The sequence below is a fragment of the Perca fluviatilis genome, chromosome 6 (genome assembly GCF_010015445.1).
Source record: "Perca fluviatilis chromosome 6, GENO_Pfluv_1.0, whole genome shotgun sequence".
Taxonomy (NCBI): Eukaryota; Metazoa; Chordata; class Actinopteri; order Perciformes; family Percidae; genus Perca; species Perca fluviatilis.
Window position 1 is genome coordinate 27,984,191 of NC_053117.1, and position 18,228 is coordinate 28,002,418.

The 18,228-nt window shown below is 42.0% G+C and overlaps 1 protein-coding gene across 3 annotated transcripts; it reads left to right on the plus strand.

The window, feature by feature from the left end:
• The first annotated feature begins 1,932 nt into the window (after nucleotides 1-1,932).
• Nucleotides 1,933-16,832, plus strand: si:dkey-164f24.2 (calphotin). 3 transcript variants are annotated; one of them, XM_039802373.1, is made up of 13 exons: nucleotides 1,933-2,148; nucleotides 4,358-5,281; nucleotides 10,402-10,452; nucleotides 11,084-11,128; nucleotides 11,356-11,430; nucleotides 11,512-11,907; nucleotides 12,307-12,339; nucleotides 12,581-12,646; nucleotides 14,041-14,148; nucleotides 15,267-15,362; nucleotides 15,585-15,701; nucleotides 15,795-15,897; nucleotides 16,044-16,832. In XM_039802373.1, exons 1-12 carry the CDS (start codon nucleotides 2,104-2,106, stop codon nucleotides 15,855-15,857), a joined length of 2,019 nt encoding a protein of 672 aa, XP_039658307.1. In that variant the 5' UTR covers nucleotides 1,933-2,103; the 3' UTR covers nucleotides 15,858-15,897; nucleotides 16,044-16,832. The 3 variants fall into 3 exon arrangements, with proteins under 3 accessions (XP_039658307.1, XP_039658305.1, XP_039658306.1); XM_039802371.1 differs by having other exon boundaries at nucleotides 1,934-2,148; nucleotides 11,356-11,907; XM_039802372.1 differs by having other exon boundaries at nucleotides 1,935-2,148; nucleotides 11,356-11,907; nucleotides 15,603-15,701.
• Nucleotides 16,833-18,228: the final 1,396 nt, after the last annotated feature.

Here is an 18,228-nt window from a genome sequence, read left to right on the forward strand (position 1 = left end):
CCAACTGAACATGTCAGAAATGTCAGAAATGAAGGCCGACGGCCCCCCAGACTGACGACGGCACGGGACACACGGAACAGAGTCCAGTCACTGACCTCGCCAGACTGTCCAACGGCCGATTTTCGGCCCTGTGTGTCCCGGCCTTAAGGCATACCTGCCAACATTTGGTTTTCAAAATATGGGAGATTTGTGCGGGGGCATGGCGGCGCGACCGGGGAGCTTGAGTTCAGCTTGCTTCACATTTTCTGCCTCTGTCTGTTCTTTCATGATGAAGGATGAAATCGCCCGTGTGCCCTTATGTGCTTCTTCTGCACGATGGTGCCGCTGTGTTTTAATCCTTGTGTGGTCCTTCGGGTCCCAGTGACCCGAAGGACCACACAAGGATTATGTACTTCCCTTTACTTTGTTGAGAATTGCTCTCTAAACCCTGTTTGTGTAAAGTAAGTAAGTAAAGTTTATTTCTAGAACACATTTAAACACAGTTTAAGCTGACCAAAATGCTGTACAAACAAGAACTAAGGTGCTGTATTAACCCTTGTTTAGAGAGCAATTCTCAACAAAGTAAACGGAAGTACATAATCCTTGTGTTGTCCTTCGGGTCACTGGGACCCGAAGGACAACACAAGGGTTAATGTGCTGGGTAATGTCATTTTCCCCACCGTGTGCTACATAAAAATGAATGCGACACACCTTACAAAAAGCGTGGAGGTTGTCGATCTGACTAGGAAAGATGCATGTAAATTGTTGCGCCCAACATGTTGAAATTTACAGCTACATTTCGATTTCTTTGCAGGAACACCACCTTCCCCTGCCATCTTCATCGGCTCGCTTTCGGGTCTGAACTTTCCGCAAAGCTTGCGCAGAGATGAACTGCGCAACTGGGTTATAGGTTGCCAGGTTGAGGTGACAAACGGGTTGAAATTGTATATGGTGTTAGGATGCGTTTCATACAAGATCTGGCAACTGGTCAACATTAAACAAACATATTGGTCTGATTATTTATAAAGGAGTTTGGGCCATGCAAATTACAGGAGTTTCCCGGGAGAAATAACAAACCGGGAGAGGTCTGGGAGATAGGGCTAAAAAACGGGAGAAACCAGGGGAAAACGGGTGGGTTGGCAGCTATACCTTAAGGGAAGCTCATTGTGGGACTGGCTCTAGTGGCTGTAATTCTGCACCAAGGCTGAATTTAGGGAAAGAGACTTCAGATACAGTATTAGGGGAACACTAAGGCCTAAAAGCATCCAAAGAGCTCCATGTCATGCGACCTTTAAGACAATAAGTGACACAATAAAGCATGTATTTCTTCCTTTCTGTAATTATGCATGAGTAGCTATGGCTGTACCCAAGGAGTTGGAGACAATAGGTTCTCACACAACTCATGCAGTGCAGGGGGGCGGTGGGCGTTAACACATGTACAAGCTTTCATTCTCTTTATTCGCTGGAGAAGACACATACAATAACAACTATTCTCTGGCTTCATGATTGTAATGAATAAAAAAAAAATGACAGAAGCACACATTGTTTTGTCTGAAAGAGTGGCTGTTTCTGTGTTTGTGTGTTTTCCTCTTGTTGGTTTTCTCTCAAGAATAAGATTTGAATTGAATGGTAGCACGCTTTATGGTCTGTGTTACAAAACTGACTGTAGCAGTGAGAAAAGTAAAGAAGACAAGATAGAAACAAATATGTTAAAGCACGTGCGTCGTTTTTGGCATGTGCACGAGTCAAAAGGTATTTCTAAATGATCCAGAAAAGGGGGTGTGGCACTCTGCAAGCCCACGGACCACTCTCTTTCTCTCTCTTCCCCTTTCTCCGATGTACGCTGATGGAGTGGTTGCATAACATACAGCCAGTAGGTCGCCCAACTCCTATTCAGTCATCTCACTGGGCTGTCGTGCACGTGCATGTGTGTTACGTAGGGGTGTGTATGCTTTCTCTCTGTCTCTCCACGCCCCTCATATTTCATCCCAGTCCCCCCATAGGTTCGATGCAAAGGTAACAGAAAGACTGGGGGCTCTATAAAGATCCACTTTTTTCACGCGGTCTCTCTCTCTGCTCGTTTCATTTCTTCGGTGTTTCTTCTTTCTATCAGCACACGTCAAAATGCCCAGCAAGAGGAAGAAGAACAAGCGTCGCATGAGGAGGGTGGTAAGTGGTGGCAGGCGCACTTTTTTCCCCACTAGGTTTTTATTTTCAGCAGACTTTGATCATATCCAAAGTCTATTGGACTTAATGGGAATATGAACTCAAATAAGTTAATCTTATGGAAAATGTCGATAAAAATTACATTTTCTTTTTGATTGCGGTGGTTGTTTTAAATATAGGCTATGTGTGTTTTTTTTTTAATCGTTTTCCCCCCAGAAGACAAAACCTTGTTTTTGTTAACTTTACCCATAGTGATTGCTCATCAAATTGAGTTTCCTAATAGCAATATCAAAAAATGTTTTCACTTCGTTGTTGTTGTTCTTTTGTGACGCCCTCAACTCCGAGGAGCGCTCCAAGCTCCGTGCGTAAAATCTCGCCAAGATAGAAGTCCGTACCAAAAATGGACTCTGCCATATGGTACCAGAGACAAATAAGTGTTAACTTATTGGCTTAACTACCGTTTGCCACGTGCCACTTGCGTATTCAGCGCGCTCTGGATGGATAAAACGGTAAAAATGCTGGAATGGATATTGCAGGTTTGTTTATTTCTGTGGTTTAATTCTATTGAGCGTAAAAAGTGCCACATTAAAAAAATCTACAAAAATATGATATATTGCCCCCATCTCTCATGCACACAGGTACACCCTGTACAGTACATACATTACTCACTGTCTTCACTTATGATACACTGCTATACTTAATTATTCAATAATTGTAATTATTTAACATACAGTTGCAGCAAGTCAATGACACGATATTTGACAAATCTGACTCCTAACCCCGTCTTCTTAGCGAACTGGGAGACATTTTACAATATTTACATCCATGCATTCTACTTCTGAACATTCAGTGCCCAAAGAGGAGTGGGGATTGTCAGAGGGGGGAGGGTTGTATAAGGAGTGAGAAGGTAACACAAGGCTCTGTTTTCTAAGAGGGCAAAGGTTACTCCACCAAACATGGTTCTCTATCATTTCTTCCAATCATAATAATTAATAGTTTCAAACAATGCTCCATTATCTAATTTCAACTTCAAATGTCCACTTATTGCCTCACCATTTACATACCAGTCCTCCAGCAAGAAAAGACTTCTCCCCCGCCCTCCTCAAGCCTCTCTCTGGCTAGTCCCTGACTCTCAGCACCACACAGCACTGTATTTGGTAGTGTGTTGGCTAAAGGAATGTCTTGCATTAGTTTTGCCAGATTGGAGTCTGCACAATCTCTCTAATAATTCTCTCAGAGACTGCCAGTGACACATAGATAAAAATGGCCCCTGAAGTCGGTTACAGATGGATGTTATCACCAATTCCCTTGAGATATCAGAGCACAGGAAGGGAAGGAGCTGCTTAACGATGTAAAGCTGAATGCGCCTCACACATGCCTTTCTGTAAGCACCTACCGTAAAGTAGCTGGGCCTCCTAAGAAACACAATTAACGACTTTGATTAATTGAAATGTATCTATTACTCTGTGGTAGTACTGTTTGGAGCAAGCTATTTGTGGGCAAAGGTAAGGGAGGGGTTGTTTTGACGTTGGCTAGCTGGACAGGCATAGACATTTTACACTAACTGGCTGTCAGCCTAACAAAAGCATTTTTGGGGAGTGATTGTAACCTGATTATAACCTGATTATGATGTGATTAGGCCCACTGTCTGGCCTGCGGGGCACCCATCAGTGCTGCTGACTCGCACAGTTTTCCATTCCCGCTTCACCAGACCTGTCAGTACTGCTTTGATTCAACTAATTAGCTCCCATTATCTAACAAGCTTTGCTAGGCCCACTCCCAGTTGTCCAGCACCTCCCTTTAGTGGTTTGCGCTCCTAAAATCTCCATTAAAGCCTGAGGGGGTTTTGTCCAGAGCAGAAAAAACATGTAGAATGGCATGCCTGGTATTCCTGCAGACAGTGATGTGTAATGAACTGCAGACTGACAACAACATCAGTATCTGAACACGATGAGGGTATCAGTAGCATTTAGACCCCTTGAAGCCACTGTAAATTAAGTGTCATAGGGTTTCAAACTTTTTTTCAGATTTCAAAACTCAATTCAAGTTCCCCTAAACTTATAATTGTAGTAATGAACATGTGAAGTACCGAATTCTGTCGGGCTCGGGCCTTAACAGGCCTAACTTTTAAGGTCCGATTACAGCTCTAGTTCCCACCGTAATGACAAGACATCATTAACCCAGACGTTTTTGTGTCTGTCCCCCCTTGCAGCAGGCCCAGAGGAGAGCCCTTGAAGAGCAGCATGCAGCCAATCCTCAAGTCAAATCGAGTCCCGGGATCGCAGTGAGTGCGCCACCTGCAGCAACTCCAAAGAAAGCGGCTAAAGCTCGAGCACCAGCTCCAGCAACAGCTCCAGTAAAGATCCCAGTACCAGCTCCGGTAAAGATCCCAGCTCCAGTAAAGATCCCAGCTCCAGTAAAGATCCCAGCTCCAGTAAAGATCCCAGCACCAGTAAAGATCCCAGCACCAGTAAAGATCCCAGAACCAGCTCCAGCACCAGTTCCAGTAAAGATCCCAGCACTAGTTCCAGCACCAAGTCCAGTAAAGATCCCAGAGGCGATTCCCATTGCTGTGCCCATTGTGGAGACCCCCATCGTGGAAACCCCTATCGTGAAGACCCCCATCGTGGAGACCGTTGAGACCCCCATCGTGGAAACCCCTATCGTGAAGACCCCCATCGTGGAGACCGTTGAGACCCCCATCGTGGAAACCCCTATCGTGAAGACCCCCATCGTGGAGACCGTTGAGACCCCCATCGTGGAAACCCCTATCGTGAAGACCCCCATTGTGGAGACCCCCATCGTTGAGACCCCCATCGTGGAGACCCCCACCGTGGAGACCCCCATCGTGGAGACCCCCATCGTTGAGACCCTCACCGTGGAGATCCCCATTATAGAACCAGAACCAGTTGTGCAAGAACCTGTCGCAGAGCCCGTCCCAGTCGAGGTAGCAGCACCAGAGCCTAAGGCTGTGGTGTTGGAGCATATTCCAGCAGAAGTTAAGGTTGAAGTCGCAGTCCCGGTCTCTGAAGAAGAACCAGTCATTGAGACTCCACCAGAGGAGCCCTCTATAGCTGAAGCTGCGATAGTACAAGAGGCAGAACCTATCATTCCTGAAACAGAACCAGTAACAGAGGTAAGAACTGCTTTGTTTCATACACATGCATACATTTGACCATTTTGTTCTCCCATAGTCAAAAAAATTCAGTATTAAATGGACTTTCTGAACCAGTGGAGTCCTATAGCAGTAAAACGTCCAAAGTTAACCAACGAGTACCTAAAGCACTCTCATTAGACATGATCCCTAATGTTTTTTTTTAAAGAAAATCACCATGCCAGAGCTATTTATGGAGTGATTATTTAAGGAATGTCTCGAGGTTCCTCTGTAGATCTGGTGTGAAGGCTCCTGAAAGGCCATTTACTGCATGGCTGTAGATTTCAACAGGAGCTTTAGATTATCTTCTTTACATGGGCTGTTTCTGTAAATAGTATGTCAGTGTTAGTTTGAGTTATGTGGACGACCAGTTGTGAGGCTGTTTGCTCAAATAGGATGTGCTGTGGCTGGGTTCCTATGGATGTGCTGTGGCTGGGTACCTATGGATGTGCTGTGGCTGGGTACCTATGGGAGTAAGGAGGTGGAGTTGGTGGGGGGTGAGAGGAAGAGGGAACAACATGTTCCATTTAGCAAAGAGGTGGAAAGTAGGGGAGAGATTGCAGGCTACATGACTGGGAGACTTGGCAGATCCATTACAGCAGTCTTTATACATTATCACCTACATTAAACCATGCTTGTGTCACTAAGCATGTGTCTTTCTTTGAAATGTAACTGCTTTTTAAATGATTGGATAAGATTGATGGGGAGCTTGTAATATATAGTCATACTGGCGGTATATAGTGGAATTGTCTTCAATTGAGTTAATGATGTTAGTGAGTAAGATGAAAAAGCTTGTTGTCAGTCTTCTGTTGTATTTGAATATATAGAATATAGAATTGCACAAACTCTGTATCTATACTGCATTTTTACTGTACACAGAGCTTTGTACCAAAAAAGTATACCACTAAATAATGTTTCCCAACACTTTTACCCCTCCAAACCTATCCATTTTCATTTGCAAGAAAAAATGAGAATCAATAATTCTTGGTTGCTTCATACAGACAACATGCATACATTTTGGGAACACAATGTTCTCTTTCAGCCAGCAGACTGCAGGCTATGTGCAACGGCACACACAAGCTGCACACTGCACATACATGCACCTAACCTCAGTGCACATACACACTTGCAAATGCAAGCGCACACACATATAAATCTGTGCTCGCAGTAACTGAGCCACGGCCACATGTGGTGCACATGCATGTGCTGACATGTGTGTTAGCGTGCACGGCGCAGCGCAGGACGGATGTAAGAGAAGACAAGGAGGTGTTATCGGTGCCATGGCCATTTGCTACAACTTCAGTGGGTGCTACACTGTTCTCCAGTAATGCTTGGGTCATCCTGTTGAGTTAACTTTTAGTTGGAAGTAATAATTGTCACCTTTAAGCCCTATGTGTTATGCCCTTCCCACTGAGGTATACAGAACCAATTAAGACGTTCCGATTTCAGATGGACTGCCTATCGTAGTTGTTAAGCCATTGCAGTAGCCACCCCTCCCTCCTTTTGTCCCTCCCTCCCTCCCTCCACACCACCCATCGCTCTTTTGCCTCCCCTCTTGCCTTGTTTCTTCTCCACTCCTTCCCTGCTTGCAGATGTGCCAGATTCAGTTCAGATGCTCACAAACACACGGAGACACACATGCACTGTAGCAAAACTGAAAATTAGCAAACATACAGAAGCAGGTTAGATGTATTTAATTTGCTTTGTTTTATGAACTTTTCAAAACTTTACTCAAATACACCTTATACACTTGTGGCCACATTCCTGCAAGAAAGTGTTCTTTCTGTGACAACTTGTGTCAGGCTAGAGTTGGTTGCCACTCGGTCAGTTGGTCAATAGACGATCGATTCAGAGCAGGCATAAATGGGGCTTGTATTCAGCTGGCTTTGGAACCAAAGAGAGGTGGCCCCTCCGCTTCTGGTTGTCACTACGGAGACCCAGGTGAGTTTGAACCCAGCTTGCCCCCAATCTACAGAACTGCTGAATGTGTTGGGTTTATCTGTGGCCTGAGGCGACGGGTGCGGCTCCTGCTGAGACTGAACATTTTGTACCAGTTTGCTCCTTCTGTGCTCCTGCAGCCATCTACTCCTCCCCCCTTCAGTCCCTCACCCCTCTTTCCCTTGTTAATTCCCTCTCCCTCATCACCCTTCCTTCCCTCCCACCACTTGTTCCTCTCTGTCTCTCCTTTCACCATCCTTCCCTTTGGTTAGCCGTTGGTATTTGGTGTGTGAAGAGGAACTTTCAGACAGCTGTCACAACCTTTTGAAAGTCTGTGGCAAATGTCTAGTGAAGGGAATACTTGGAGTATATTTACTTTCAGTTTGCTCACATTAAAAATGCTAATTTCAGCATGTTTACAATAATAATTGGAATGCATATTTTCTTTTATCACATTTGACATGATAGCCAGAGAGAGAGAGAGAGAATGGTGGGTGACAAAGATGTGCGAAGGGATACTTTTAGCGTTTTCAGACTTGGTTGGAAAAATGATCACCTTGTGGCAAAGCACGTGGAGAAAACCAGCCCTCCTCCCACAAGTGTCCAGCCTTAACTCCACACATTGCACATGGAACCCTCCCCCCATTTCCTGGCAACTTTAATGGGTTTGTTTTCTGGGGCCCTACAGGGCTTTGTTAGCTGAACCAAACACTACAGAACAGTCAAAAGGCTCTCTTTTTGGTAGTTATTTTTGCATTGCATCTTTCATTCCTTTCTTTATTTCTTTATTTTGGCAAATAAGAACAGATTAGGCCTCGAAAGATTGTGAAATTGTCTCCCTAAACTCTCAATTGGTTCCTGTGTGTGTGTGTGTGTGTGTGTGTGTGTGTGTGTGTGTGTGTGTGTGTGTGTGTGTGTGTGTGTGTGTGCGTGTGTGCTTTGGTGCGTGCGTGTTTGTGTGTAAGAGAGAGAGAACATAAAATTGGTTGGAACAGGGGTCATTGCATTCAGGTAAATTACGTCCTTCATGGGTTAAAATGGTCTCTATAAAAGTCTGTTTCTAGGCCAGCTTTGGTTTGTGCTAGATTTGTCTCTGGTGAGCCAGGATCTGTGTGCAGATCAGTTTGGTACAAAGTGTTCTAGTGCTGGGGCAGACAGGAGGTGGTGTGTATATTGTATGTACATGTATGTGTGTGTGTGTGTGTGTGTGTGTGTTTTCCTGCCTAGCAAAGGATGGCCTAGTCCACACCGTCCCTCTTTCCTACCCTCCTCCTTTCTCTCCCCTATACCAAAGCTATAGGTGCCGTTCATATTAACCCTTCTCAACTATACGTGCATTTTTCTCCTCTTGGCTTTTGTTCAGAAGTTGCAAAATCTTGGAGAACAGGATTCCTCACCTCTGCACAGCGCAGAGAAAGAGGTGGAGATGGTCAAGTAACTTGAGCCCACAATCAATCAAGCCTGTCTTCTGTAAGAGTTTCCACTCAGTTTGAACTACTGTTGATAGATGGACTTGAGGAATTTGGCCAATGGATGATAAGGCTGTTCTTAGTATGGCTTTGCCAGACCCTCGTCCAACGCGCTGTGGAGGAGGGTCTGGCTAGTCCACACAGCATTCGGGGATGGGAGAAAAACGTGCTCTGGTTTATTGGCATTTCTTAAAACCAATCACAATCCCCTTGGGCAGCGCTAAGCTCCGCATGGAGCCGCTGCACAATCGCCTCGGGAAGGAACTTGTTTTGGTGGAATGTGTATGTTCAAAAGTTGTTTTAGTCGTGCAAGAGAAAACTCAGATTGGACAGATAATCTAGCTAGCTGTCTAAATCTACCCTGCAGAGATCTGAGGAGCAGTTAACAGTACTCGTAAATGACTGGAGTTTAAAATTCCAACACAAAGAAAACAGAAGGAAAAGGGCAGCAGCGAAAAGATACCGGAAGTGGAACGTTGTGGATATAGACTAGTCTGTTCTTGACTAGCAGTAGCATCCTGCATGCACCATACTTGTCCTACATTGAAGACAGGCTGGTACAAGACAATTTAAATAATTTACTGTTGGACTATGAAGATTTAAATTATGTATGGGCTGCTCCCTGTTACTGCCACTATGGTTCAACACACTTGGATGCACAGCGGGTGCCGCCAGTGGCCATTTCAGTTGTTGCCAACCATTCCAGTAAATCAGTGGCACAATAGCACAGAAAAGTAAGGAAAATATGGATGACTACATGCCATTATCTGGGCATGTGTCTAGAAAATAAGTTTGAGTAATACCAATAACGCTATGAATAGTAATACAAGAAGAATGCAAGAAGTGCCAAATACAGAACATTGCCTCATGTTCTGGTAAATATTCAGCGTTTTGCTCAAGGACACTTTAGCAGTAAAAAAAAACTGGAATGTCTCTTTCCATCAGCATCTAGCAACATTCTGTAAAGAAAAAAAGATGTTGGGAGTTTTAATGTTCTGTGGGTTTTTGAAGTGGGGACCTGATGAAAGTAGTTCATTAAGGTGAATATTTACGTTTTTCTAAATCTGAACAGGGTTATAGAAAGGGGCAGAGAAAAGGGCGTATCAGCTTCCCATTATGCAATTGGTTGTAACATTCCTGTAGGATGTTTAATGTTCCTCCCCCTCTCCTGAACTGCAGCTACACTCAAACCCATAGCATACTCTAAGAGTATGTGCATTTGTTATTTGTACTGTATGTGTGTTTGTAAACTGCCAGTGCAACTTTATGATCTGAAAACACTCTAATTTTGGCAAAGCTTTCCTTTTTTGGACACTTAAGAAAACTGTCACTGTTTTTTTTTTGGTTAAATGCCTTGAGGCTATTACAACTACAGTTTTGCTGACAAACTGTTCTGTAGTAGATCATTTTGCTCTAGGCACATTTTTAGGACCGATGTGTGTGCCCGTTCCAAAGTGTGATCTTTAACTGTTGAGAGAAAAAAATAAAAAAATACAACAGGATGATGGCAGCAGTGTAACTGTTACATAAGGGCAAATATTTTAAATTGGCTGTAAATGCTTGTTAATGTGGTGCCTTTTTTTTTTTTCAAATTAGATACTTTCTGCCATCTCTGGTCTTATTGCATTAGATCAAAATACATGTATATCTTTATGACTGTTTTGCTGACTCGTTAATACATCTTTTCCATCATAGGTCATACCCCAAGCCGAGGCTCCAGTTGCAGCCCCCCCTGTTGAGACTGAGGTAAGAACAAACCTGCATTTCATTCTCTCTCACACACACACACACAAGCATTCATGCACGCACACGGCCCCTATATGAAGCATAAAACAGAACAGTCATTGAGTACAGAAAAGGCAACTGCTGCGGCCTTTAAGGTAACACATTTCAGTGTATGTGGCTGTTTTGCACATATGTGACACCAAAACAGTTGTGTAAAAGACGCCATACATCAAACCAGAGTATCTCAGAGTTTCCACTCACATTTTATAAGTTTCTAGCAGCGGTAACTGCCCAAGAGACGCCTCTTTAACGTGTGACTTAAGCTTCACACCTTATAAACACGCATTCCCTCAGGTCTATTTCTCTTTTATAAATCACAGTACTCTGATCACAATCTGGCTCACCTACTCCCAGCGTTTTCAAGGCAAAAAATATTGACATTCCTGCTGGAATTGCAATTAGGCCAACATTCCTCAGAAACACAGTTAGTACAATCGGTTACATTTGTCCGTTGTATGATTACTTAAGGCCGTGCTGTTTGCTGATAAGTCTGTTTAAGCTGTTGTCTTGTTGCTCTTCTATTCATTTGTCCATCCATCTACTGATCCATTTATCTATTGCTAAAGTGTGTTTTTAATTTCTCATTTTCCAGATTCAGACAGAGGAGACTATAATCGTAACCACAGCGACTGAACAGGTAAGACTGATCTTCTGTATGACAGCGAGGCTTGACGTTATAGTTGTATCATAAACTCTGTAGTCTTGACCGTGCATGGTAGTTGTCCACGTTATATGCTTGCCCAGGAAGACAAACTTGGTTGACGAAAGATGCATATGGACAAAGTGTTATATGCCCATTTGGTCCTCTTTTGCATCATGTTGCATGGTTTCTTAATGTGTGCCGTGTTGGTTTTGCATGTGCAGACGCATGTCTGCGAGCCAGAAACTGAAGTGAAGGCTGAGGCCTTGGCGGAGGAAGAAGCAGTCGTCGACACAGAGGTGGAAGTAGCCGTCACAGACGATATCACCGTACCAGAGCCTGTAACCGAAGCGGAGGAAGAAGCAGTCGTCAACGCAGAGGTGGAAGTAGCCGTCACAGACGATATCACCGTACCAGAGCCTGTAACCGAAGCGGAGGAAGAAGCAGTCGTCAACGCAGAGGTGGAAGTAGCCGTCACAGACGATATCACCGTACCAGAGCCTGTAACCGAAGCGGCTGAAGAACCAGCGATAGAAGCGCTTACAATTGACCTAGTTTGTGCTGAAGCAGAACCCGCTGCAGAGGAGGTGGTTACAGAAACAGTGGTGGAATCAGTGGAGGAGGTTGTTGCAGAGAAAACTGAGCCAGAACAGGTGACTGAAGCTGTCGTCAGTCCTGTAGTCCGAGCTGAGGGTGAAGACATCGAAGCTGAAATAGAAGTATTGGCTGAAGAAGATGCACCTGAAATCCCTGCTGAGCCCGTTACATTCACAGAGGTGCCACGTTGATAAGAAAATACTTTTCTCTTCTCTCTTGAACTTTTTTCCTCTTTTTTTATCTGCTTCCATCAACACAAAATGATACAGAAGTGCATTTTTGACTTTTATGTAGTGTTTACACTTTTATTTTGTGATTGTGTGTTCCTTGTGTGCAGCATGTGATCTGAACAGTTGTAGTTTTTGTGGAAGTTCCCCATTATTGATTTTCTGTACTGTTGCTGTAAATGCTTTCCTTGAATATTAAACCAAAGAGTTACATTTATTTATTTTTTATTCAAAAGTAGAACTTCCTCTTTGGCTACATCTGCTTTCTGGCATGGTTCTTCATTTACATAATTTCTTTTAAAATGTTACTTAGCAGCAAAGACTAATGACATATTCTTTTGTACACATTAGGATGCTCCTGTCCAATCTATGGAAATCCCAGTGGTGAGTATTTGTTCTTTTACCCCATAAAGACATACATTACATGATTTATGTATTACCTTCCTTAGAGGGTCTCTTGCTAGAACCTTTGATTTGCAGATTTTGGTTAACAAAATCTTTTGTTTAAATAGTAATAGTTGTAATACTACTCTACAGTGATACTACAAAAGTAGAAATTTGCCTTTGGCCATATTGCCATGTGTTGTACTGAATATTGACCTGGCAGTATCTGATGTCCCACCAGGTGCCAGAGACCGTCCCTGAAGCTCCGGTAGAAGAGGCTGAAGCCCCCGTAACTGAAGTCCAAGAGGTAAAACCTTAACTCTGAAGCAGTTTGATTTGATGACTGCATTCTAAAAAATAGATCACCCTGAAATCAGAAGTGTATGGGTTATGATATTACAGTTTTTTCCAATTGCTAAAACACAATTTTGCAAACTAGGGTGGTTTTATCAAAATACTTAACACAATTCACAAAACCACACACCCAAACTGGAAAATATCTCATATATCCTGCAGAATGAAGCACTGCAACCAAAACTACATATAACGTTATCAAAATCAAACTTTTGCACCACATGGCACACACTTCATTCATGTTACCAGATTTTTGTCTAACCAACTACATACTGTTGGACATAATGAAAAGCACTCTCATCTTTAGTATGGTGCCATAATACTAGAAGTTCAAATTGTAGAAAATTCGTCAGATTGTTCACATGCACAGACCTTATCATGGTCATTGCATTTCTGTGCGTGATTTTTGTTTTTATTTTTATTCTTATGTATGTGTGATATATGTGTGTATATGTGTTTGTTGTGTTACAGTAAGGTTGTCTAAGCTACTGGATCCTAAAATTTCCTTCGTGATGAATAAAGTATCTATCTATCTATCTATCTATCTATCTATCTATCTATCTATCTATCTATCTATCTATCTATCTATCTAAATATTTGCAGATACACACACATGCTGTTGAAACATTTATGTTTTTATTTTTCACCAAACAAGTCAGTGCAACATATGCACAGCAGATATATTTACATTGGACTGAACAGAAATATGCTCACAACAAACAGCAAACTGAAAAAGAAAATTGCAGACAAAATATATAGAAAAAAAAGAGGTGCTCACATGTGGTCTTTTTATAGTGCTTACTTCCTAATTGAAGTGGTAACAATTAAGCATTGAGGTGTTTGGCCTGGTGGCACAGATATTGGCCAATAAGCTCATGTAGTGTCATTTTGAATGACAGTGTTTTGAAATGGCAAACATGTGACTTTATGTCAGATTGTTGTGTCTTATGCAGAGAACCGTGTTCAGTGCGTTTAAAAAGTGCCTTTTCAAATTGCAAAATGTGTGTAAAGCAGAAAATGTGTTTAGACTTTTGGAGAATTGAGAAGAGGTTTTGCTCTCTGTCTGTCAGTTTAAATAATTGTGCTATGCATGTCATTTTAGTGTGTTAGCAACTGGAAAAAACTGTAATACATTGGTAAACTGTATTATGTCACTATTAGGATATTTCCGTCCATATTTAATTTGTTTTAAAATTCAACATCTCTCTCTTGAATATGTGATGTGCATTGATCAAAAGCTTCAGTTGACATTTTCTCCTGGGACGCTTGCTAATTAATTCCCCTCATCCACTTAGTCTATGCGTGCCGATATGTGGAAAATCTTATCTTGTTACCTTTTTTCTCCAGACTTCTGACACCAAGGTCATTGCTGACAGCCTGGTTGATGACTTTGTTGTCACAGAATCTGTCTCAGCAGTGGAGGTTGCCATTGCTGAGTCTGCTGCTGTCCAGCCGGTAAGAACTGCACAAAGAGGAATCCATCATTAGACACTGCAATTGTCACTATTATTTACAATTGCTAAAACACAATTTTGCAAACTAGGCTGGTTTTATCAAAATACTTAACACAAATCACAAAACCACACACCCAAACTGCAAAATACCTCATATACAGTATCCTGCAAAATGAAGCACTGCAACCAAAACTACATATAGCATTATCAAAATCAAACTTTTGCACCAAATGGCACACACTTCATTCATATTACCAGATTTTTGTCTAACCAACTAAACACTGTTGGGCATAATGAAAAGCATTCTCATCTTTAGTAGGCTTTGCCATAATACAAAAATAGTTCAAATTGTAGAAAATCAGATTGTTCACATGCACAGAAATATTTGCAGATACGCACACATGCTGTTGAAACATTTATTTTTATATTTTTCACCAAACAAGTCAGTGCAACATATGCACAGCAGATATATTTACATTGGACTGAACAAAAATATGCTCACAATAAACAGTAAACTGAAAAAGAAAAATATATAGAAAAAAAGAGGCATCACAGTGCTTACTTCCTGTTTGAAGTGGTAACAATTAACCATTGAGGTGTTTGGCCAGGTGGCACAGATATTGGCCAATAAGCTCATGTAGTGTCATTTTGAATGGCAGTGTTTTGAAATGGCAAACATGTGACTTTATGTCAGATTGTTGTGTCTTATGCAGAGAACCGTGTTCAGTGCATTTAAAAAGTGCCATTTTGAATTGCAAAATGCGTGTAAAGCAGAAAATGTGTTTAGACTTTTGGAGAATTGAGAAGAGTTTTTGCTCTCTTTGTGTCAGTTTAAATAATTGTGCTATGCATGTCATTTTAGTGTGTTAGCAATTGGAAAAAACTGTAAGCAACAAAAATTGACATTTCTTTGGCATCCTGCCTCTGTGATCAGAATAGTTCCAGTTAAAACAGCTAAGCTAACCTGAGCGGTGGTGACTCATTTGTCAATTCAGTGTAATGTCATTTCATTTTGACATAAATCTGACTGAAATGTTTTTGCCATATTTATATTTGTTATCCATTTGTGCAAATGTTATGCTCAGATTATTTATTTTTTTAACTATATGCTATATTTAGGAAATTGTGGAAGTGAGTGACACCTTCAACACCCTATCAGAATCAATGGATGTGACACCTGCTGCTGTCCTTGCTCCTGCAGAGGAAATGGTCATTGTGAGTTACTATCAGGCTTTAATCACTGTATACAAACATTTAGTATGTAACAGACATGGTATTAAAACATATATAGTATTAAACCCCCATATGAAAATATTGTGCAAATTGTCCCGTGTTACTTCCCTCATTTATTTTGCTTATTCAAAGAGCATATAGGTTTTTTTTCCCTCTGGGGTTCTAGTGACTTCTAACCGCCTCTCTCCCTCCTTTCCTTTCCTGGACACCACTGCTAAGCAGACATGTATGGATGTGCTGTCAGAAGAGCCTAAGCCAGAAACCTGTGACATGCCATGTCAGATGCAGCTCGCTGTGGAGTCTGTGCAGCTCAGCTCAATGGTAAGAAGCAATGCTGACATTTTTCCGACGTTTCTTATTAATATTGTGAATTCACTGTGCACTCACCAGATGTTATGTCTTGTTTTGGCTCAGGAGATGTCAGTGGAGCCATCGCTGAATGGACACATTGTTCCAGAGGTTTCCATTGAGGGCTAGATACACATCTCATAGCTTGGAAGACCTTTTTTTTGTCTTTGTAAGTTTCTCAAAATATTGAATCAGTCCGGATCTCATTTCTTAGTATTTTTTTTTTTTTTTACTTTAACCTTTTTAAATTACCCAGTTTACACCACTTCCAGCAGCCACTAACTAGACCCATGTCTTCTTCTTTGTGTCTTTCAGATTCCCCTTTGGCCATATGGAGGACTCAGTGACCTTGTTCACTTTAAAAGGGCTTACACCAGGAAATTGAAGCGACATCCACACTTTGAAGTGCCTTTCTGGGCCTGCTTCCTGTCAAAACACCAAACCAGATGCCAACATCCCGAAACCTGCTGCATTCAAGGCGGCAGAACAGACTGTTGTCATAAGTGTGCACAATTGAGAGATGGAGATTCCTAAAACAAGATAAATGGCAGTGCCTGATTTTTGCTTTTTTAGCATGTTCATCTCTCCAGCACATCTGCTTCCATACTGCATACACTCAATGCATGTGAAAACTGTAGCGTCGATGAATGTTGCTATAGTTGTACTTGGGCCTATGTTCATATGAGTGGGAGGGACAACTTGTTCTGTTGTCTTTTTTGTTTCACATTTCAAAGGCTCTTTTTTTACCCTTAAAGACAACACATCTACAAAGTTCTCCCTTGCCTCCATTTCTGTCCCCTTCTCTGTGTTCCAGTTCTCCCTTCTGCCTCAACTAAGTGCCAAAGCTATGGTTAGTGTGATCCTAAAACACATCCTAAAGCTATAGGTTTAGGTTTTATGGCCACTGGAAAATGACAGAGTCTGAGGGTACGAGCTGAGGGGTCTTTTTTTTCACTTTTTTAATTCATTTTGTATAGACCATATGATGTGCTACAGTTTTGTGTTCAAAGTCTGTGCTCTGGAGGGGAAATGTAATGTGATCTAGTGATAAGCATCATGAGCTGACTTGGTCCACCTTTGAAATAAAGCTGTAACTCATCATGATGCGGAGTACTTGTTTTACTTTCTATACACTATTTCACTTACATGAACTACATAGCAGAAACAGTCTGAAATGCAGAGTGGCTAAAGAGAAACTTAAATATATAAAATTGGTGCATGGTTCATTTTCCAGGTCAGTTCTGTACCGACAATAACAAAATCTGTTTATAGCTTTTAAAGGTACAACCTCTGTAGAAGACTGTTTATTGTGTTGTTGCGTAACAACTGCAACACTGTTTTCTGGCCTGTGAAATGAAATATAAAACACAATTTTAATCACTAAGATTTGTAGCTAAAGGGGCCAGAGAATAAAACGACTTTAAAGGTTGCCTCTGAGGTAATATGGGTTACAAAATAAACCCCACAAAAGTGCATAACATACAAGCTTTGACCTTGCGATATCACAAGATCCCGACAATGGCTGGATCACACTAGAATCCATCTTGGGCTTCAAGTAATGCGTTTGTGTCTCAACTGCAGCTAAATAAACCATTAAAGGCAGGGTTGGTAACCATTTCCAATATATACATTTTTATATATTGTTTGAAAAGGTCTTTACACCTAACAGAACTAAATAACTTATGGGCTCTGAAAAAGGAGCGAAAAAGATCAGTCATCTGTAGCTGCTGTACTCCTGTAAAAACGCCCACCAATCACTGCCCTGCTTGGAAAGAACCAATGAAATGCCTCCTTGCTCCGCTGCACGTACTCTACCTGTCCGTGTCCGAGCCTGAGCTCAATGTGTGTCGTCGCCGCATTGCCAGACCTATCTCCGCGGCGCTGCAGAGGGAGACCTGTATAGACCATGCTAGCAGTATTAATGTTGGTTTTAAACATTTGAGCGTTTGCTTACCGGTGAGTGAGACATGAAGTAGTTTTGTGAATGAAATTGTGGTTCTCTCTTACGGTGCTCGTAACCGTCTGTGTGTGGGTCGGAGCCCCGAGGGCAGGGGAAGGGATTAGACGGAGCCCGAAGGAGATGCTACTTCCAGGGGTGTAGCACAAAATTCTGGGTCCTGTAGAAAGGCATTTTCTATGGGCCCCTCCCCGAATTCAAAATTCAAATTCCAAAAAATTCTAGCATCTTTTTGGGCACTCCTCACCTGAGGGCCCTGGGTACTCCGTCCCCTTTTCCCCTTCAGTCCGATGCCCCTGGCTACTTCGTCACGTTAATATAGCTGGGCTTGTAAGGCTACTAAATACTCACAAACCATTAAAAATAGAGTAAGATTCATAGGAATTTGTACACCAGTGATTGTACTCTTTAGTTCGTAGACTCACTGTATTCCGGACACTTACTTAATATTTAATGAGTAGTTAATCATTCAAATAATAAAAACTTACTGATCACAAACAATGTTTCATGGAGACCACTGACAAAGTAACAGGTTTCAGATAA